Raw genomic sequence first — 23,134 nt, forward strand, 5'->3', positions numbered from 1 at the left:
TAAAAAATAATAACTTGGCCATTTTCACTGCTAATTTCTGTATCCTTTCCAACATTTTATCATCTCCTCCTGTCACCCTGTACACATCCTCCAATTCATCTCTTTAGGGCTAAGGATAACACTTTAATCTTTGAAAGGAATCAAAAAAAAAATATTTCAAATCAAATTCAGAAATCACCTGCAGCAGCCTTTGATCTTATTCAACCAGAGAACAAATTCTCTCTGCTCTCCCTCATAAGGTCAGGAAGTAAAGGTTTTTAAAGGTCACGCGACTTCCGTATATGCTCGCCTGGGCCAACCGGGCATGAGTCACAGTGAACCTAACAGGACGCTGGTTTCCAATCAGACCCCAAGCAGCTCATGTTCCACCCTGTGCCTTCCTCAGCGTGTCTGACTACGCCCCCGTCTTCCCTGCTTCGCCCCCGCAGGCTCCCGCTGCCCTGGCTCCTCTACACGGTCCTCCACAGGTTCCAGCCCGTGGCCGTCAGCAGCAACGGGCTCTTCTGCGCCATCGTCCTCCTCTTCATCATGCTGCTCTTCGTCATCCTCTCCATCGCCCTCTGCAAATGGCGGATGAACAAAGTGCTGGGCTTCATCATGTTCGGCCTCTACTTTGTGTTCCTGGTGGTCAGCGTCCTCCTGGAAGACAGAATCCTCGTGTGCCCTGTCTCCATCTAGCGGGAAAAGCCATATCTTGAGCCAGCAGCATGGACAGTCCCTCCCCGCTCTGGGTTGTAGGGTCTGTGACCTCCTGAGAAGAGGCAGCAGGCCCACAGCCCGGGGCTTTCTGAGCGTCCCTCCTTGGCGGATTTGAAGAGGGATGGATTCACACAGGGCCAGCTCGTTTCATGGCGCTGCTCCCACCCTTGCCTCCTGCAGCAGCTCCATGCAAGTGACAAACAGATCCCCACGTCTGGGGCTTCTCAGCCTGCATCGCTGACAGGTACTCCTTGCTGGTCAGAGGTATATTCGTCATAATGATGCAAACAATGACAAAGGTGATATATATACATATAAAATATACATACTATATATAGATGCACCTGAACACACCCCCGCCTGCTCCTGTACTGATACCCTCTCCTTCCACACCTAGAGAGTAGTCTATACCTGTATACAGACACAGAGAAAATGTGTATATATATATATATGAAGTCATATATATATATATATAAATACAACTGCATCTTTTCAGGGACAGCTCTAGTATATTTCTAGTACCTATCTGAAGAGGGGCATCAACCTTCAGTCTGAGCTTTACCTCTTAAGTGCAGGAGGTGAGCTAAGAGAATCATTGCTGTGAACTTCAACCTACCTTGGACATATTGGGATTCTGCTTGGTATGACAGCTCTTTAAGGAATATATGTTGCAGGAGGTAGGGCTGGGTGGAAAGGGTCCATAGAGAACTTAATATGAGCCCTCCAAAACATTCCCACAAGCCAAACTGGGAAGACCATCTGCCCAGTCTAACTGAGGTACACTGTCTGAAACCCACAGGGTTATTGGGACGTCTAGAGGTAAAACCCAGGTTGGGCGGATACTGGTTTGGGACAAGGGGGAGGTGACCAGGGTTGGGTTTGGGAGAGATTTGTTTGTTTTTTTTGTATAGTGCCCCAGCATGCAAGTAGAAAATATGATTGCAAACCAAATTAGTGCTCTTCTAGGACAGCAAAACTATATAAACTGAACCTATATTGTTCCAATGCATGTCCCATTATCATCCAAAGAAGGGGGCAGATTTAGCTGTAATTGTCATTCAGACGTATCTTGATGCTAAGGTGCTTGATGTATAATCAAAATGCCTGCCAAGAGAGCCTGGATATTCACTAAGAAATACCATCCAGTAGAGGTGCTCAGTGGAACTTGCTCCCTAACGGTGTGGTTCTTTAAAGCATCTTCCAGTGTGGTCATCAAGGGCTTCAATGGCTGAAGAAAGACATCACTTTTCCTCCAACCAGTAGAACTAGATTGACGCTGATCGATACTGCATGGATTGAGGCAGCTTAGAGATGTTTGGCAAGGTGTTTGTTCACCAGGAAATTTTCTGGGTCCTCTGTCTAGTAGTTCCAGGACCAGGATTTGGTCTCTCCTGCCATGAGGGTCCCATCAGGGAGTCTTTCCAGCTCACAGAGTAACTGCAGACTATGCTTAACAGCTTCTTTACACTGGCTTCAGGCCAGTCACTCTGAAGTTCTGGTTTCCAGAGCATTCATGGGACATTTTCATTTCATTCATTCAGTACTCACAAGTTCTGTTTGACACTTTATATGATGTCTCAGGTCTATGGCAATAAAACTAACAGAGAAAGGTGAGGCAGACTGAATTAGTGAAAAATATGCAGTTTTCATTTCCCCGAACCTTGCATCCTTATAATCATTCGAAAGTAAATAGAAGACCCCCCTTGTCGTGTAGCCCTCCTACATCTAAGTGGGCGCACACCACGTCTGAGGCCTACTCCGTGTGACTTCCTCTCCCCAGTCTGTTGTGTCATTGCTGCTGCCATGATTTTGCTGTGAGTGCATCTCGCCTGACACAGGGAGGCAGGATGCAATGCTCTCAGCCGAGTAAAGATCAAGTTCAAGCTCAGCATTCCTTCCACAAAACCTCAGCTCACCCTACACAGCACAGCAGTCACAGGCAGTGCCCACTGTTGCTCTTCCGAGTGGAGGCCCAATGGGAAAGCAAGAAGCCAAGATGGTGGCCCAAAAGGCCAGCTTCCCAGTCTCTCCAGCTTTGCAGAGTTGAGTGTTCAGTTGTGTGAGAGAGATCCAGGGCTCCCGCTTCAAGGGCAGCATTTTGTGCTGAGACAAGAATTTGTGCTGATTCCTTTGAAAGAGAAGGAACCAGTGAACATTGAGTTAGAAACTCTTGATGGCTTTCCCTGTGCATTACTTGAAGGGAGCAGAGTTGTTTGTTGTGTGAATGTACATTATTGACTGGTTTTTTGTGTGAAAGAAGGATTGAATAGGTGACTGACTCAGCGGCAGATAGACTGTGTAAATCCAGAAAGGATGAGGGGTGTTGGGTGCAACCCTGTTCTTCTGGCTTTTCCCTGCCTCCTGTCTGTCTTTCCTGTTCTTCTCGGCTCACGGTGGAGACTCATACAAGCAGCCTGGGAGCTCCCTTCTGAAGGATTGTTGTCAATCATGAAAACTGATTGCATTTGAGAACATGCTATTTCCAAGCCCACTTCCCACCTCAAGGGTGTGGAGTGTCCACTCGCTTGCCGGTATGCAGGCATCTCTCCCCCATTAGGTGTCTGTGAGGTTATGGGCTGGGCTTGGCTAAACCCAGAGAGAAGACTATAGGTGCAACACTGGATCTTTCAAAGCATTGGAATTATTACCATCATTATAAGAAAGAACTTTCCACAACATGGTTTTCTGAGTAGCTCATCCCTAGTGCCTGTATAAATACATATGTATCTTCATACCAAACCTATCTATGCACTATATTTCACTTACATCATCACCCTCTGACCCAATTATATTCAGAATTCGAAAGCAGGGAGCATCAAAGTTTGCCTTAGTGAAGGAAAAGGGATAACATGCACACCAGTGACCAAAAGGAACATTTCCTCCTGCTCACATGAGGTTTGCTTCGTCCACAAGGCCATCCAAACATCCACATAGGCACCTTTCTTGTGTATTTTCTTGCCCCAAGAATATAGATTTACAGCCTTATAGAAGTCACCAGTCGTATTGCTAACATGGATGTAGAGGCAAAGAATACACAATGGAAAAGTACAGGGGAAAACACTGAGATTACTGATACCCTCTTTGCTTTTCTGGAGCAGGGTATAAAATATCAAAAATTCAAGAGCCCACCTCTTACTGTTTGATCTAAAATAAACAAGCTGTCCCCAAGTGGTTCCCTTTACCTGCAGTGAACCAAGCAGGTCTTGCTTGCTGTCACCTCCCCTGACACCCTAGGCAGGCTCAGGACAGGAGAACAACTTGGCTCACGCTGAGAATACTCAAATAGAACCTTCGCAGTTGCATCTTGGAATGCCCATGCTGAGTCCAGCTGCCTTCTGAACCTGACTAGACCCTAAAGAACTGAGGCTGGAGATGAGATGATCTGCAGGCAGCTTCCCAAACCTAAGCTGAGCCAGGCGGGGCAGATCAAGAAAACACAGCCATGCAGAGACTAAGGCAGAGGGATGTTATCAGTTTGGCTGATGCAGCAGGATTTCCTAAAGCCTTGCCCAGAAGATTATAAAAAGAGGCAGGGAACTGTTTCATATTCGGGGGAAATGCTTTGTAAGGCTTCTAACAGGTGTCAGCTGACAGGGGCCATTATAATTTATTTTCTAGGGAAGACATGAATCAGGTGTTTGGAGGCCTTTCGGCTAAACACAGCTGCCTTGCCAATGAGAGATTTGATAATATTAATGTACATCCCTGCTGGGCAGGGAAATTAAGCCCGCTCCCCACCATTACTTACAGCTCTTACACTCCTCTGTGACTGGAATGAGCTGTCAAGGGGAGCCCTGCCACCCCCAGACCACCTTAACAGAAAGCTGGCCAGGGATGTGACAGCAGCTAAAGCTGCTGGCCAGAAAGACAGCTGGAAAAGATGGGACTAATGTTAACCACTGTGCTGAAATCACTAATTGGCATATCTGACATGGGTCTAATGCCCATCTGAATCCAAGCATTTCAGAAAACGTCAATCTGCTTTCTTCTGTACATCTACCAACACACACACACACACACACACACAAGATTAAAAGCATGCCATGCTCCCTACACCTGGACAGATCATTACTCCAATAATTAAGTGGCTATAAGTAGCAGCTCTGCTGCTGCTGCTAAGTCACTTCAGTCGTGTCCGACTCTGTGCGACCCCATAGACGGCAGCCCACCAGGCTCCTCTGGCCCTGATATTCTCCAGGCAAGAACACTGGAGTGGGTTGCCATTTCCTTCTCCAATGCAGGAAAGTGAAAAGTGAAAATGAAGTCACTCAGTCATATCCGACTCTTTGCAACCCGATGGACTGTAGCCTACCAGGCTCCTCCGTCCATGGGATTGTCAGGCAAGAGCACTGGAGTGGAGTACCATTGCCTTCTCCAAATAGCAGCTCTGTTCTAGAAGAAATAAAGGGAACCTGTTCTCATGGTGATTTCTGGAAAAATCAACTGTCTCCTGAAAACTTGTTTCAAAAGCTAATGCCCAGACTTGCTAAGCCAGATCTTACATAACCACCTGGCTTAATGTTTTTAAAAGACTTATCCTCAACTCCTGAACCTCCCTCAGCAAGACTGACTTCAATTAGTAGGTAAGGGCTGGTCATGAAGAGAGTTAGTGAAAAATAATAAGGAAAAGGAAGAAATGGAGAATAAATTTACTAGGATCCCCAAGAAAGCCAGTGTCCTGTTGATATATATATATAGTGTTAAATAATGACAAATTTCAGGCTTTCTTTCCCAATGAGAGAAGTTTACATAGAGTCCCAGAAAAAGAATGTTTCTCTCTCAAGAAGGCCTTGGGAAGAAAGGTAAGGGCCTCCACTCTACTGCTGCTTGCCTTTGTCGCTTTGTGTCTAGTTTTTTAATCCCACAGCTTCCTATTCTTTGAAATACCTAGCTGACAAGAAAGGCAAGCAAGACATACTCAAAGCCAGCTGAACTCCTTACTTATCAGAAGACTATCACGCTTTTTTTTTTCTCCCACTTCACGGGGAACTTTAAAATGGCACTGACTTTGGCCAGATATCGCCGTGAGCGTTTAGATGATTGTAGAAAACACAGGTGCGCTCCTGTTTGTTAAGGAAGTAGGACGCGCTTTCCACCTCGATGCCGTAAACAGTGTGCTCACTGCCACTCTCCCCACATTCCTCCCACCCGGGACATCTCCTTGCCCAGCACCCCCTGGTTTCCATCATGGTCTTTTGGTGGCACTTTTCTCACAAAGTGAGAATAGGCAACAAAGGACCCAGAAATCCCCAAGTCAGCCAGTTTTTTAGAAAAATCAGCCTGTAACTGTGACTGGACAGACAGCTCTATTCAAATCAGTGAACAAATAGTGAGAGACGCTATGGAACACCAAATTAAGCCAAAGCCCTTCCACTAAATGATTGACAGACTGAAAAACCTTAAAGAATTTTTTTAAAGCAGGTAAAAGACCTTGGTCTGAAAGAGTTCCATGGAATTTACCTTGAGTTTGCCAAAGGTTTAATTCTGTCAAGCAAGCTTGTTCAACCTATCACCCTGATCCAAACGACAGCCGGTTTGTAGGAGGGATCCTTAGCACTGATGTTCCTGGTATAACCCACACCCATCAACTGTTAACATTGACAGCATCATGTCAGAGATGTCTTCTTTCAGTTCACCCCTGACCTCCCAGGGAAATGAGTTTACCTTTTTTTTTTTTTTTTTTTCATCTGTTCAGCAGAAAAGAGCTGCATCTGGGCACTGTTCACTATTTACCCCTACAGAGCTGGGAGTCACCACTATGGGACCCTTTCTCTATTTTCATCCAAAGTATCTTTAGATTTTTATTTCTGAGTCCTTCTTTTTTCTAACCCTCAATAATTTTTAAATTCTTCTCTACTAAGCCTTTAAGATGCTCGATGTCTCTCTGAAATCAGGAACCTTTTGACTAATCATGACACAAGTATAAGGTATGAAAAAGACGGAAGGACAGCCTCAGACCCAGTGTTTGCCCGTTTCAGGACCTCTCTGTGGCCCTTACCTTTTAGAAATTCGCACTTCATTGCTAATTCACACTAACCTCGTGTTCCCTGACTTCATATCTTTCTGCAAGGCATTCGAGTGAAGCAAGCGTGTTTCTCAGCTTGCCCCAGTGCATCTGGTTGGGTGTTCTTACCTCCAGGGGAGCCCCTCTTCCTTGGGCCTTACTAAGTCTCAATCTGTTTCTTTCTAATCCCACTTCCAATTTTCAAGTCTAGGTTGGGCCCAGTGCTTACTCCCCTTCCAGGTTCTCACCACCAGCCCCCCACTTCACTTGTACCTGGCAAGTCTAATGAGCTTTTTCTTCATCTTTGCATTAAGGTGAAGATAGAAAAATGCTAGCCTTGGGTCCCCGGCATCTTACGTTTTTTATAATTGACTGTTTCTTCGGGGCAGAGAATTCCTCCTCATTGATACTAAAATGTGTACAGAATTTACCACCACAAGAGACTAGAATCTCAACTACACCTGAAGAGCACCAGTGGGCCTCGACTCAACAAGTACTAACTAATAGGCATTTGCCCTCTGGTGAAAAGTTGAGGCTCTGGTGAGGTCAAGTTCATGCACTCAGTCTTTAGGTCACAATCCTACGCTCAATAAGAACTCGGAATCGGGGAGACAGCACTGGAGATCATTCAGGAACCCTGGATCTGCACTTACCAGCATTGATTTACCAAAAGGAATTTGCATTTTTGCTCTCAGTAGCAAATGGGGGAAATGATTGGACTACTCTCATATCCCAGCCTTGCAGCACGTCTACTTCCTTGTGTGGTGGGCTGGATGGGAATTGTGAGATTGTTGACTGGTGACCTGGCCCAGGAAAATGGGCTACAGTTCACCAAAAGGCTGGGAACTTGCTCCTGCATTCTCACATATTAGGTTGCACACTCCTTTATAGTGGATCTGAAAGTAACTAAGACTTTGAGACTGATAGTTCTCGAAAAACACTCAACTAACCAAAAGAGAGTACTAATTTTTTAAATCATGTCATCACTAAAGAAAAAGAATGAATGTGTGAATGAAGCCTGCCTGAATCCCTGAATAACATAATTTTGAGGATGAAATTACATGCATGAATTAAGAGTAGAAAAGTCTTTGCCATTTAATTAAACAAATCTCTAATTCTTCTCATCAGGATAAAACTGAAGGACAATGGATGCCTTTTGGGTTTTTTAATTTTTTAATATTGCACTTTATAGTACTTCATAAGAGACAATTGTCTTAATTAAAGCCATAAAATACCAATAATACATATATTCAGGGCTTCTGAATATAGTCAATCAATAAGCAGTCCATGAGTCATTCCTGTTTTGTATTGTTTGTTGTAAATTGGAGTTTCTCTGTTCTCTTTTTAAGGCATATAATTATTGTTCTAGACAATCCTAATCTACTGATAAATTTTAGATGTGTACGTTAATAAAACTGAAAAAGAAATTTTTCATTTCACAAAAGCATTCTTCACTTTCAAAATAGCTTGTTAAATAGCAAGTTCTAATACTACAGTGGAAATATTTCCTTTTTTAAGTTATAGATTTACTGTTTTTTCAGGAATCCATTTGTTATGTAAAGCAAGGTTTACCCATAAGAAGAGTGAAATGGATAATTAGCAAATATATACCTGGAAAATTTAAGGTTTGAGTTCTTATATAAATATAGGATGGGTCTAAGAAGTTCCCTTATAAAAATGGCAAATAGAGATATACAATTTATTAATACTTTATTCTGCCTAAATTATAAACCTTCCTTGAGAAAACATGTAAAATAGAAGACTTCATAATGCATTGGGTTTTTTTTTTTTCTTTTCTGCTAAACTACATAATTCCTGGCCCAGTATGGTAGACTACTTACATACGTATACATACAGATGTTCCCACAACTGAAAACTTTAATGTTACACTTCAACAGAATTTCTTATATGATTTGAGTAAAAGCTAAAAAGAATAGCTAAAAGGCACTTAAAAGCCTAGAAATATGGACCACCTGGGTACCTAAATTATCCATACAGAGAAAATAAGTGTGTTAAATTGACCAACCCCATGAACTTTATGTTTAATTGGCCATCTGCCCTAAAGAAAGATTGTCTGGACCTGGAGGCGATGATGCTTCTGTTGGGGGCTGTTTTGTGGTCTGAAGTGTTTCTCGAAAGTGCAGAGACTCTCCACCTGGATGAGAGGACCTCTGTTGGCATACAATTCTGTTGAACCCTGCACAGAGTTCATATGTGTGCCCTGCGTCTAGCCTGGATGTTTTTCTTCTGCTCCACTTTAAAAAAAAACCTCCAGAAGCAACAGCTTCCACCTCCAAGCAATCTGCAGTCTCAAAAGAGCCATCAAGGAGTAACCAAAACTACCTTCGGGTTTCATGAAGTGGCTGGTAGCACTAAAGGAGAGGTGAATTATACTTTTGTTCTCTGCATCATGTTAAAACAGAGAACAGGTTATCAACATTGACCCCAACATAGGCATTTGGCCTAGCACTTGCAAACTGTTTCCGGAACAGGTTACATTACAGATATCAGAATGCCATTTTTGTAAAGGGTCTTTTTAGGGATAGATGTCATCCTCACGTTTCCTCCATTCACCTCCATTTTAAAGACGCATTTACCCCTACAAGAATCCAGCTGATGCACTTCCAAATTACTTTTGTCATTTTGTGTGTGTTTTGTTCAATATGAGCAAGTTTTCGCTGGCTGATAAGATGTATGGAAATTTTGCATCAGTTTATCCTCTGTGAATATGTCTGTACATAGATTGAAAGCTATATTTATTTGTAAATAGGCTGTTTGGAATAATATGTTTCTGTCACATGGACTTCACTCTGAAAAAGGGCGTTTCTTCACTGTGTTCATGTTACACTTTCCACACCTTTGTGCTTCTACTGCTGGTAATCAACTCATAGAATATCTCACTTTATGTAACTAAGTCTCCTTGGTGTGAAAAGTAATAGAAATAAAACTATTGACTCAAAAGAAGTGTTGTTTTGGAATAATCCTTACCTTCGGCTAATTGGGACTCTCAAGGTCTCAAGAAATTGGCCCACAGTTGTGGACATTTCACTGCAAGGATTCAAAGGAACAGAGGGCAATCAGGAGTTACTGTTCATTTTGACAACCATTTATTGAGTGTTGATTAATGTCATTTGAGCTTTTAAATGTCTGTGGGAATGTGGAGAACTGAAAGGACTACTCTAACAACTGGGTTTTAATTAATTAAATATATTGAAAATTGTAAATTCAAAAGCCTAGTGTTCCCTAAGCCTTTAAATTCAATTTCAAAAAGTCTTGTATAAACCTATTACTTGAAGATCAAAATAAGAAGTCACACCTTTTTTTTTTGTTACTAACTGGTAATTTTAAAAGATTTAATTCTAAATAACTATCCCATTTATGATTTAAATTCCCTCAAGAACTTTTTATAGTTTACACATTTTACATGATTCTCTCAAACACTCCAAAAGCCTAACAGACTTACAAACCTAAAAAACAAAATCTTCCTATGCACGTAAGCAACTCCTATTAATCGATCAAAGTTAAATATAATAAACCACGTTTTCTGAAGCATTTAAATGTTTAATATTTTGGACTATTAATAAGAAGACTTTGCAGGTGGCACTAATGGTGAAGAATCCGCTTGCCAATGCCAGAGATGCAAGAGACGTGGGTTCAATCCCTGGGTCAGGAAACTCACCTGGAGTAGGAAATGGCAAACCACTCCAGTGTTCTTGCCTGGAAAATTCCATGGACAGAGGAGGTTGGTGGGCCACAGTCCATGGAGTTGCAAACATGACTGAACAACTGAGCAGACACACAGATTAGTTACATAATCACCCCACGTCCCAGGGTTTACAGTTATGGAGCACACAGACCACTAGACAAGATAAGGACCCCAAAGTCAACCAAGCACTTGGACTCTTTTCTTGGCTTTCCTAAATATATGCTTCTCAATGAAGTGTATATGCCCACTAATCACATTTGACCAACTGACCTTGGCACCTCCATTTCAAGGATTTCTCACCCTTGGCACCATGGATATTTTGGGCCGGAAAATTATTTGTTGGTGGGTGCTGTTTAGTTGTAGAGTGTTTAGTAGTATCACTGGCTTTTACCCTTTAGGTACAAATTTCAACAAACAAAAAAATGTCTCCAGACATTAACAGATGTGCCCAGGGGTAGGATGCGGGTGGGGTGAAATTGCCCCAGGTGGAGAACGACTGTTCTATCAAACAGAACTCAATCCACTCCCTCAAGATGGCTGGAATGCGGCCATTGGCTGCCCTTTGGTCCTCTCTCTGTTTCCCTCTCTTTCTCTCTTTTTCATATACACACACACACACACACCACTCCCACCCTTCCACTCCCACCTAAATAAATGCGGTGGTGCGGAGGTAAAACTTGAAGCACCAATAGCCCCTTTGGCGTCATCCTCAGTGGTCTCTGTGTGAGCAGCAGGCTACTGAAGCTTAAGCTTTGGGACTCTTCTAACTTATTCCACACAGATGGGCAGTTTACCAAGTACAGTTTGGGTTTTAGAGCCTGCCTCTCTTGAGTCTCTGGGTCTCTCCCTGAGCCACGCTTTGCCAGATCAGGAAAGACATTTCTGCAAGCCGCAACCCTGGAAACAGCACAGCCCCGAAGCTATGCTCCAAAGTGAACATTCACAAATGTTGTCCTGATAGCCGGATTGCTCCCCAGAAGAAGTCTCAGGGGCTGTTCTCTGTCCGCACAGCTGACAGGCTGAGGGCACACGGCCAAGTTTCAGGAAAACATGAAATCCACACTCCTCATTTTCCTTCCTTCTAAAATGAATCTCACTTCTCAGAGATGAGGGTTTATGTTTAGAGAAAAGGTAAGAGGCATTTTGACGCTGTGTTCAACACAGCGGTATTTTCAAACTCTGGTGGGTGCCCTTGATGGTAATTTTGTTTTTGTGTTTTTTTTTTTTTGGTGTGAAAGTTGCTCAGTCGTGTCCAACTCTTTGTGACCCCAGGGACTGTAGCCCACCAGGTTTCTTTGTCTATGGAATTCTCCAGGCTAGAATACTGGAGTGGGTAGCCATTCCCTTCTGCAGGGGATCTTCCCAACACAGGGATCAAACCCAGGTCCCCCACATTGCATACAAATTCTTTAACATCAAAGCTCTTTTTTTTTTACTGGGATGTAGTTGATTTAGAATGCCATGTTAGTTTCAGGTGTACAACAAAGTGAATCAGTTGGAATACATATATATCCACTCTTTTTGAGATTATTTTCCCAGATAGGTCATTACAGAGTATTGAGTAGAGTTCCCAGTGCCATTTGATGGTATTTCCAATCTATGATTGAGAATACAAATATTTTTATCAGAATGATATCCAATGCTTTCAGGCAATATTCAATAGGTTGATTAAAATCATTGATCAATTATCTATAGAGAACAATCTCTAACTTATCCTTTTTATTTTATTGATATTTTCCAAGAGAGATTGCTTTCTGTATAAATTTTAAAATAGAAACTCAGTTCATCAACTAAGTTTAGTTTTTTCTACCCATATCAAAATTTTTACCAACCATACATGCTACTGGGAATCTTCTCCTTTATTTCTACTGAACCCAGTTTTTATTGGTACAATTTTACAGATCAAAAATATTTGAGCTTTTCCATCAATTTTTCATCCACAACTCTATAACAGATTGCACTCTTTGGAGGTTATGGTGCTTAAAAAAAAAAAAAAAAAACCAATGGTATGCTCTGGAATTGCTGTATTTTTCCAGATACTATTCCTCTTTTGCAGAGAAGTGTTTTGTTTTTTTTAAAACTACTCATTCTCAATCTTTTGCAATGCCATTTTCTAATTTTTGAGTGTAATCTCAGGTTAAAATTTTGTAATACTAAAATCATTTGAGTTCCTTACTTTAAATGACAATCAAAATATCTATTCTAGTATGAGTTTGATTAACAAAATGTTAAAGGAAAATATTTTGAATAAGTAATTTTTATTATCATGGTATAACTGTAAAATTAAACATAAATTACAAAAGAAAAAAAATTCCCCTCACAACCATCTATGTTAGCAACTGGCCTACAAACATCTGTATAATTAGTTGTTCAAAAAAAAAAGCTACTCCCTAGTTATCACAGATTCCAAGATGTATGCATGCATGCTAAGTTGCTTCAATCCTGTCCACCTCTTTTGACCCTATGGACTGTAGCTCACCAGATTCCTCTGTCCAAGGAATTCTCCAAGCAAGAATAACTGGAGTGGGTTGCCATGCCCTGCTCCAGGGGATCTTCCTGACCAAGGGATCAAACCTGCATCTCTTTACATCTCCTGCTTTGGCAGGCTGGTTCTTTACCACTAGTGCCACCTGGAAAGCACAAATTCCGAGATACTAGGGTCCAAATCCATTGACAATTACACATAGAAGTCCTGTGAGGAAGTTTGCTGTGATCAGAATCCAGAACTGCTGGAAAGATTGACCTTGGTCCACCTCTTCCTGTGCAGCTGTGAGCAGATTATTCAATGACTCTGCACACCAATTCCTTGTCTATTAAATATTACAAATGCGTTACTCCCCTCCACCCCATAAGTCATTGGAAAGAGTAAGTTATTACGACATAAAGTACCTGGTTTATAGTGAGATTTTAGTATGTGTTAGCTCCCTCCTGCCCACCTCCTGTGACTTAGAACAAGTTATATAACCTCTCTAGGATTCAGAAAATGGGACCCTTATTGAGATGTCAGTGTATTTTCTAAGCTTTAAGATTATAGGAATCTTGTTTGTCTCAGTAACACTGCACACATCAGAAAACCCATCTCTTCCTGGGATGCCACTGATCCCAGTCCCCCAGCCCCCTATCTACCCTCATCCAGCAGTGTGCCAGGTAATCCTGGGATCTAAAAGCCTAGCCTGATTAGAAACAGCATGAGTGCGTGCTCAGTCACTCAGTCATATCCAACTCTTTGTGACCCCACAGACCGTAGCCCCCCAGACTCCTCTGTCCATGGGATTTTGTCCAAGAATACTGGAGTGGGTCCTGCATTGTCAGGCAGACTCTTTACCACTGAGCCACCTGGAAAGCCCAAAAACAACATACAAAGACAGAGTCCATTTCAATCTAGGTGCCTGGCTCACCCAGGACATGAAAAGTTTTGAGGTGCACCCAGGATTCCTACAACTTTTGGAGTATTTGGTGATCTATATCTACAAATTACACACTGAAATACTAAACTTCTCCTTGCCTCTAGGGCCAGCTCATACATTAAACACATTCTGTATATTTCTGCAGGGACAGACTTAAGACATTGCCAACCCAGTGCTGGCAACACTTGGTAAATTATGCTCCCTCTCCCACAACAGACATCAACAATCAATTACAGAGCCACTCCCCACTATCCTTTATCTGCTGAGCATTCTAGGCAGCCACTACCAATTAGTCCCAGTGGCCTGCAAGAGAAAGCCAAATTGCCATTTTAGTCTAATCTATTGTATAAGTGAGAAAATGAGGACTAAATCAGCAGTGTTACTTTCCTGAGGTCACACTCCTAAGCTGTCGAACTGTATATTAGGAATTAGGTTTTTGTTTTGTGTATAATCTTTGCTGCAATAGCCAAATAGCATCTGAGGTGTTTCACATGTTGCCATGGGTGTTTTATATACCCAGCCACGACGCACAGCATTGCAGGGTGGAGGGTTTGCTGCTCACAAGTAGCTAGAGAACTAGGATAAGAAGACGTCTTGTTTAAAAGGCTTGGACTCCCCTGGGGGTCCACTGGTTAATACTCCACCTTCCAGCGCAGGGGGTATGTGTTCAGTTCCTGGTCAGAGAGCTAAGATCCCATATGCCTTGCGGCCAAAAAAACAAAACATAAAAAACAGAAACAAGGTTGTAACTAATTCAATAAAGACTTTAAAAATGATCCACATGAAAAACAATAAATAAATAAAAGGCTTGGGGCTTCCCTGGTGATCCAGTGATTAAGACTGTACTCCCAGTACAGAGGGTATGGGTTCGATTCCTGGTCGAGGAACTAAGATCCTGCATGCCGCACAGCACAGCCAAAAAAATAAAATGAAAGGCTTACGTTAGGTCACTAATTAGGTCATAGCCAGATAGTGAGTAATAGCAACTTCTAATTAATGAGAATTGTGTAGGAAGAAAACAAAGGCTTTCACTGCTGAGATTTAATAATGAAATTTCCATTAAAAAAGAATAATCACCTCAGGGACATAAAAGAAATAAAGTCATGCCCAAATTTGGTCACAAAGCTGTTGGAAGGTATGCATACAGCTCTGCCGCCAGCAGCTAACGACCCATGTCCTTGAAATGGAATCAGGTCAGGGAAGTGAGTAAACACTCGAGCTTTCCTTGTCTCCTCTCAGGAGCTTGATCAAATGCACAATCCATCTCCATAGCAGTCCCAGTGAACTTCAGGGGAAAGAAAAGGTGTTTTCAACAAGGAACATAATGTTATTCGTTCCCATTGGCATGATTCAGGAATGGCCTTTAGGAGAGTCTGGGAGGTGAAGGGAAGACCCTGTCCCCAGCATCCTCAAATTCCCCTCCATCCCTGGACTATTGCCGAGAATTTCATCTTAGTGCCTTATCTCTCCAGTTCAGGGATTTTCAACAAAGAGGCTGCACCCAAAGGGCACATCAGAAACACCTGGGGGCGTTTTCTAACCATACACAGAAAACCCAGCCCCACCTCCAGGCGCCCTCTCCAACTTTCCCTACCTGTGCACTCCCAGGCAAGAGCTGTAGGGAGCTCTCCACACGCAGCAGCAGTGCTGTGTGGGGAAAAGATGGGGAATCCTGCTTAGTCGGAGGCCCTGATCGCTGTGGAAATTTTAACTGGCTCTAGGAAGAGTCCACACCTAGAAGTTCCCACAGATGACTAGAGGGAGTGCCTTATGTTTATTCGTGGTTCCACCCTGGGTGGTCAGGAGCAGCAATATGCCAGATACAGGCGTCAGTACTGGGGGCCCAGAGGAAGGTGAGGTCCAGAGCCTCCTCTCAGACTTCGTGGTCCACAGAGGAAGACGAACGCGTGACAACCACAGGGCTTGTGCTGGGATAAGCAGCCTCGAGGGTGGTGAAGAAGCAGGAGAGCCTGGGTATGAATCTCAGCTGTGTCACTTATCTGGTGGCTCAGACAGCAAAGAATCTTCCTGCAATGTGGGAGACCCAGGTTCAACCCCTGGGTTGGGAAGATCCCCAAGAGAAGGGAATGGCACCCCACTCCAGTATTCTTGTCTGTGAAATTTCATGGAGAGAGGAACCTGGCAGGCTACTGTCCATGGGATTGCAAACAGCCAGACACAACAGACCAACACTTCACTTTCTGTCACTTACCAGCTAGGTGACTAAACCTTTTGTGTGCCTCACTTGTTCCATCTATCATCTCGTGAGAACGGTTTTATGTGGGTTGAATCAGCTAATTTTTTTTAATACCCCGGAAGCAGTGCCTGTCATAGTAAGAAATATGCCCCCTTTGATAAATCAGCATAATAAATAAGTGTCTTGATGCCACTGGAGCCCACAGGAGAGTTTAAATCCATCTAGGGGCTGAGGGAAAAGAAAGGAAAACACAACCACTGACTGCAGGTGGGGGATGAGAAATCTAACAAGGAAATCCTCGTAACAAGTGACAGGCGGAAAAAATGTCACATTTGGGTGAATGAACAATGTTCAGTGTGGCTGGAAGGGTAGAGCGTGCTGGGGGATGGAGAAACAGAAGCTGAGCAGGTGAGCAGTAGCAGGTTGCAGGGGGCCTTGTCTAACACACCAAGCAGTGCAGACCTCGTGCCACCGAAGCTTCTTCACCAGCACGTGACGTGGTTGATTGGGCTGAAGAAAGCCCTCTGCACATACTGAAAAGAAACGATGTCTTGGATTTGCGAACACTGATGCTGGAACTGAGGAGTCTGGGGGATAAAGAACCCAGACTGGCAATGAGTTGATAGCTGTTGAGGCCGGGTGATGGCTAAATAGGGGTTCAGGATACTATCGTTTCTATGTCTTTGCAATCTTCTGTTATAAAGAGTTATCTTGAAAGGGTGACTGGGAGAAAGCTCTTAGGCACTGTAACGCTCTGCTTTCATCAGTCACATGTCTCAGTGTGAAAGGAGGGAAGTCTTGACCACCATAAAAAGAATAAGGGGGAGCTGAGTTAGGAAGAAACAAGAAAAGAAATTGGAGCAGGGAAAAGGCTGGGCTGCCCGTCATCAGTCAGCCTCCATCTCCTCCTGCCCACTTCCCACAACCTTACATGGATATTATGCCTGACACAGATTTGTTTTTTAATTAATTGATTGATTGATTGATGCCTGCCCTGGGTCTTCGTCGTTGCACACTGGCTTTCTCTGGTTGCAGAGAGCGGGGGCTATTCTTTGTTGAGGTACACGGGCTTCTCACTACAGTGGTTTCTCTTGTTGTGGCTCATAAAGTCTAGAGTGCTGGTTCCAGTAGTTTTGGCCCATGGGCTTAGCTGCTCTGCTGGCAAGTGGGATCATCCCCAGTCAGGAATGGAACTTCAGCCCCGGGCATTGCAAGGCAGATTCTTAACCACTAGACCACCAGAGAAGCCCTCACACAGATTTTAGCAATCAGCTCTGTGCTCTCAAGGCCCAGCCCCTGGTGTTGACCCTAATGTTTCCCTGGGGTCCCTGCAGACCAAAGAAATCCACGTGCCCCAGGACTGCCCTAAGCCCATTCCAGCATCCTGGATACTGAGCGTGTGCTCCAAACACCACCTTTGCTGCTGCCAGGCCAATGGGGGAACGTTGAGAAGCTCTTTTCTAGAGGAGACTGCCAAAAAGAAGGGCAAGGTATGAAGAGGGATGGAGGAAACAGCGTGGCAAGGCTTGACTACAACTTCCCATGTTAAAAAGCAAGCGGGACATTCTGGGTGCTGCTGCCCTCTACAGGCCAAACGGTAGACTGAAGGCGGCCCCACCACAGTGTCCGCAACATGGGATCTATCTAACCGGGAAGCCTGGCGGTAAGGGAAAAGAAATAGGTAGGCGGGGCCCCAGGGCCTAGCTGAAGCTGTAAGATGGTTGGAAAGAGCTGAGGTCCAGCTGCCTTAAGCAAGCCTGATGGCCTATGGGCTTTCTCACCTAAAGGCAAGCCGTACTGGTGCCTCGCAGGAGGATTTTTCAACATGTGCAAATGGTTTGGGCTTGTCCTGTGACTCTGGAGAACCGCCTGGCATTTAATGGTCAAAGCCCAGCAATGCTAAACGGCCTGCAAATTGAGGGGAAGTCCTAAACAGAAAATCTTTCACAATTCAAATGCCACACGCTCTCCCCCTGAAAAACACTCCCTTGCCCTTGCTGGGTCCACCCCCACCCCCTCCCCCAGATCACTGTTTCTCAAACATAGGGACTGTGGGGCTCCTACCTATATATTCAGTGAACTCTATAGAACCCAGTGAAAGAGGAGAGTGAAAAAGTTGGCTTAAAGCTCAACATTCAGAAAATGAAGATCATGGCATCTGGTCCCATCACTTCATGGCAAATAGATAGGGAAACAGTGGAAACACTGTCAGACTTTATTTTTTTGGGCTCCAAAATCACTGCAGATGGTGACTGCAGCCATGAAATTAAAAGACGCTTACTCCTTGGAAGAAAAGTTATGACCAACCTAGATAGCATATTGAAAAGCAGAGACATTACTTTGCCAACAAAGGTCCATCTAGTCAAGGCTATGGTTTTTCCATGGTCATGTATGAATGTGAGAGTTGGACTGTGAAGAAAGCTGAGCGCCGAAGAATTGATGCATTTGAACTGTGGTGTTGGAGAAGACTCTTGAGAGTCCCTTGGACTGCAAGGAGATCCAACCAGTCCATTCTAAAGGAGATCAGTCCTGGGTGTTCTTTGGAAGGAAAAACGCTAAAGCTGAAACTCCACCTCATGCAAAGAGTTGATTCATTGGAAAAGACTGATGCTGGGAGGGATTGGGGGCAGGAGGAGAAGGGGACGACAGAGGATGAGATGGCTGGATAGCATCACCGACTCAATGGACGTGAGTTTGCATGAACTCCGGGAGTTGGTGATGGACAGGGAAGCCTAGCGTGCTGTGGTTCATGGGGTCACAAAGAGTTGGACACGACTGAGCTACTAAACTGAACTGAGCTGATAGAACCCAGTTTAGGAAACACTACTTTGAAAGTTAAATGTTACCAGATTTGGAAATTGACCCTGTGATTCTAAGTACAAATGCTAACGCAGGCACCAAGATTGCATGCTGTTTTTGGTTTTGAGATGGTCATTGATGACCCAGAATATGTGTTTATTGCTCTTTTTATTTTGAGTGAAATCACAGTTGTCACGATGTTAATAATGAATGTTCACACCCTCAAGAATATGCCTGTGGACCTCCTTGGTGTAAATCAAGGATACAGATGATTTAATCTTTGCCCACCAAGGTGTTCTGGTTTCCCCAATTCAAGGGCAGCTCCATAAGACTTGAGGGGCAGCACCTGGGAATCTAAAGGCATGTTCTTAGAGCTGGTGATGAGACCCAGCAAACTGTGTTCTAGCAAGTTCTCCAGGTGATCCTGATGCTCACTGAGATTTGAGAACCACCGAGCTATAAAGCATAGTCAATCCTTTGAAATGTCGGTGTCGGACCTGAATGACATGCACATCATGGTAGGCAATGGTTGAGAACACAGAAGTGCAATCTGTGTGCAGAAGAAACCAGGCCCATAAGACTCAGAAACCCATGTTCTTTTTTCTAAATTCTACTGAGTCTTTATCAGCACTGTCTAAAAGAACATTCCACGATGATGAAAATGTCCTTTATCAATAGATCAATAGCTACTAACAACAACTTGTGGCTCATGAGCATTTGAAATGTGGATGGTGCAGGTGAGAAGTAAATCTTTGATTTCTTCAATTTTAATGTCAATAGCCTCGTATGACTAGCGACTCATCTGTTGCACAGGGGAGGATACATCATACAGTTTGGTGTAAAAATGCCATCTTGGAAAGCTTCACCCAAAGTAATCCTCAGGGGGAAAAGCGCACACACAAGAGCATTGGTACAACTAGCAATTAATCATATTACTCATCAATCTTAATGGAAATGGTGACAGATCCTTAACTGTGGCTGAGTTAAGGAAATACAATTAATGCGCAGATTCGAGGACTCAGATTTAAAGAGGTCTGCCTTCTCTAAAGGTTGGGAACCAGCAGAAGCCAGGCACGGCAGCTCTAAGTCCACCACCTAATGGACTGAATGAAGACAGTGAAGGCAAATGGAGCCATTTCAACAGTTAATCTCTTCTTCTCGACAGACTTTAGAGACTCCCTGTTTTGCTTCTAATCAACTGTTCTTCCAAGTATCGAGAGGACATAGTCAACTGGTTACTCCATGGAATCTGACTATAGCAGTGAATTTAGCGGGAATAACACTGGTCTAGCCATCACTCAGTGCTGGGCAAAGTGGTCTTCCAAGATGTCAGGCTAGAGTAGCAAGCTGTATGCAGAGAAAAGGCATGTCACCTGGTTAGCAGCGTTGGCATCTGACACTTGGCCATCCAGTGCCCACCGAGATGGGAAGTCCAGCCCACGAGGATGTTTAATAACTTTTAGAACAGGTGGCCAGTTGAATAAGACTGTCTCCTCTTGCCAGCAAACAGGACCTACTCTGCATGTTTACTCCAAACCTCATTATTTGCCTTTTGAATTGAATGGACCTTTTTGAATGCAGTAAACAAATCAGCTACAGTTACAGTGAAGACAAGCCATAGCAGTATTTTCTGCAAAACGAGGGCCTCAGTTAAAACCCTAAGCCTGCAGGGAGATGGTGGAGAGGCAGATGATGAAAACAAGGAGTGAAGGGGCTGAGACAACCCAGGAGTGACCAAGACGATTGGAAGAAATTCTGAAAATTGGATATTAGGGCCTATGCAGGGTGAAGCAACAAGAAAGGATGAATGAACAGCAGATGGGGGAAGAAATAAAAAGGGCTGTGCAAAACAAGAACAGAGTTTTCTTTCTCAAACAACATTGGTCGCAGATCCGGACCATTGTCTCTGCCCAGTGCCTTTGCATGCGCTGAGCCAACTCTAATGACAGGCCTGTCTTGGTGACATCTGCCAAAGTCCGGCACACTTCAAATACTAGTCAGTGTGAAGTCCTGGCGACTTTCTAAGCCAGTGCCTCTCAAACTCTCAAGCATATACATTACCTGTGCCTGCATGCATGCTAAGTCACTTTGGGCATGTCCAACTCTTTGCGACCCTATGGGCTGTAGCCCACCAGGCTCCTCTGTCCATGGGATTCCCCAGGCAAGAATACTGGAGTGAGTTGCCATGCCCTCCTTCAGGGGATCTTCCTGACCCAGAAATGGAACCTGCCTTAGCAGGTGGATTCTTTACTGCTGAGCCACCAGGGAAGCCCATACCTTGAGTAACAAACCTTTATTCTCTTGTCGGTCACAGGTGAGCTTGTTTGGTTGAGAATCACACCAGGAAAGTCAAGGACATCCATTTGAGCCCCATCAGTGGGATCACTGTGTTCAACGGCTGCAAACGGAACCCGCAGCTCCAACTGGTTGTCCTGGGTCTTTGTCACACGCACACACACCACCACACCTTCTGGACCAGAGGAGATTTGGTGGGAAGGAATACCTATCTGAAGGTCAGCAGATAGCACCCGGGCTGCTGGGGGGGACCCAGCCCTGAGCCGCATTGTCCCATAGCTCTGGCTGTGTGCTCTCCCAACTCCCACCTGCCCCGCGAGGTCTTCTTACCCTCATTCCCTGGAGGCCGACTTCAGAATTGTCTTTTAGATGAAATCACTCAGAAGCAGGATTGCAAACTAGTCCCCTCTCTCCCGCTGACTGGATGATCTGAAGTGGCTGCCTGTGGGGCTAATTTGAGGAAGATGCTGAAACCAGGTTTCAGCTCTGCTGGAAGAACTGTCATACTGGGTTAGTGCTGTCTGTGGTGGGGGAGACGGGAAAGGGGCAGTGTAACTAGCACGGGGCGGATGCCAAGCAGGTGTGAAGCTCTCACGGGGAGGCCGGTTAGGTCTCCTCTCTGAACACAGGAGAGAGGGAGGCTGGGAGCCGTGGCCGGGAAACTCCACAGCTCCTCAGAGCACTCTCAGCGTGCAGTCACCCCACTGCTGCTCCTGGGCTGGGGAACAGGCCCGAGGTCACCTGACTCCTGCTTCGTCAGAAGGGAGTGCTGAGTTAGCTTGTTTAGTTGAGCAGCACACCAGGAACGAGAGTCGAGGACACTAGTTTGTCCATTTTTGCCCCACTAGACTGGCTGCTTCACAAGAGACCCTGCACCCAAAGGACTCTTGGTAGGCTGAGCATGGCAGACTCCGCATTTTTTAAGAAAGCTAAAGAATGGGAAGACCTGGGTTTTTGTCCCATCTCTGCCACTTTTAGAGAAGACCCTTGACTTCAGTTTCTTTATCCCCAAAATGGAGTTTAACTAGGTGGCCCCAAATTCCCTTTGTAGATATACAACCTATGAGTCCAATCTCAGAGGAAATTCAACAATAGCACTGGTGCGCATTCACAAATTATAGCTGCACTTGCTCCCCTTCGGGGTAAACTGGGTTTTTTGAAAGGCATTTTGGTCCCTGGTTAGTGAGTTACTGCTGTTGATATTTCAGGTTCCCTGGGAAGTTTAGTCTTTGTCAGAGAACTAGGCTGGCAGACACTTAGTACTTTCTGCCTGACCAAGAAAGATGAAATATGAAGGTCCTAATTCATTTTTTTTTTTTAACATTTCTGGGAGGAAAACTGCTCTAGGATGAAGGCAGTGATGCTTAAAGAGCAATCCTAACCACCTGTGTGCAAATTCCTATGGAAGGGTAGGGTAAAGAACAGCGTTTTAAACAGAATTATGCCCCACCCCACCCGCATCCACGTGATTCTCATGCACACAGAAGTCTGAGACCCACTCACCTCGGGGTTTCTCAGTGATTCACGTGCTGGGAAGAGGCGGGGAAATGTGCTTCACACACAGCTGTTCCCGGACAGCAAATACTGGAAACTGATTTAATTAGATGCATCTGATGTTGCCATTGAGGTTGCATACTTTGATGGGTGTTTCTTGCTAATGGAATAAAAAAAGTCCTCACTTAAGAGATCCTATGTTATGGCTTTAGCTATGGCTTTATTTTCATTGGTTTCACACCAGGCATTTTAACAAGATGATTTCCTGCCTCTGGTTGAAGAAATAGATCTGTGGGGGGGTGGGGGGCAGGGGGTGAGGGGTAGGGGGGGCGGGCGGGGGGGGGGGGAATGCAGCTATACAATGTGCTTCAACCAAACCCAGGCACAGTTTGAATGTTGATGTATTTTAAAGGCGGGGCATGCGCTCATAAAATCAGGCATGTGATATGACCAGCAGCTTGGTGGTCAGGAGGTTCATGGATCACTCCAACTGCCTTTAGACATGAAAAAGCAGAAACGTCACAGAAGCAGCA

General features: G+C 44.3%; 1 protein-coding gene across 3 annotated transcripts in view; it reads left to right on the forward strand.

The window, feature by feature from the left end:
- The window catches only part of SLC24A2 (solute carrier family 24 member 2), a 268,004-nt gene extending 267,326 nt beyond the window's left edge, over positions 1-678 (forward strand). For all 3 annotated transcript variants that reach the window (XM_068973561.1, XM_068973562.1, XM_068973563.1), the window contains one exon: positions 429-678. In XM_068973561.1, the coding sequence (XP_068829662.1) occupies positions 429-678 (250 nt within the window). The remainder of the gene's footprint in view (positions 1-428) is intronic.
- The last annotated feature ends 22,456 nt before the right edge of the window (positions 679-23,134 follow it).

This window comes from Capricornis sumatraensis, chromosome 6 (assembly GCF_032405125.1).
Source record: "Capricornis sumatraensis isolate serow.1 chromosome 6, serow.2, whole genome shotgun sequence".
Taxonomy (NCBI): Eukaryota; Metazoa; Chordata; class Mammalia; order Artiodactyla; family Bovidae; genus Capricornis; species Capricornis sumatraensis.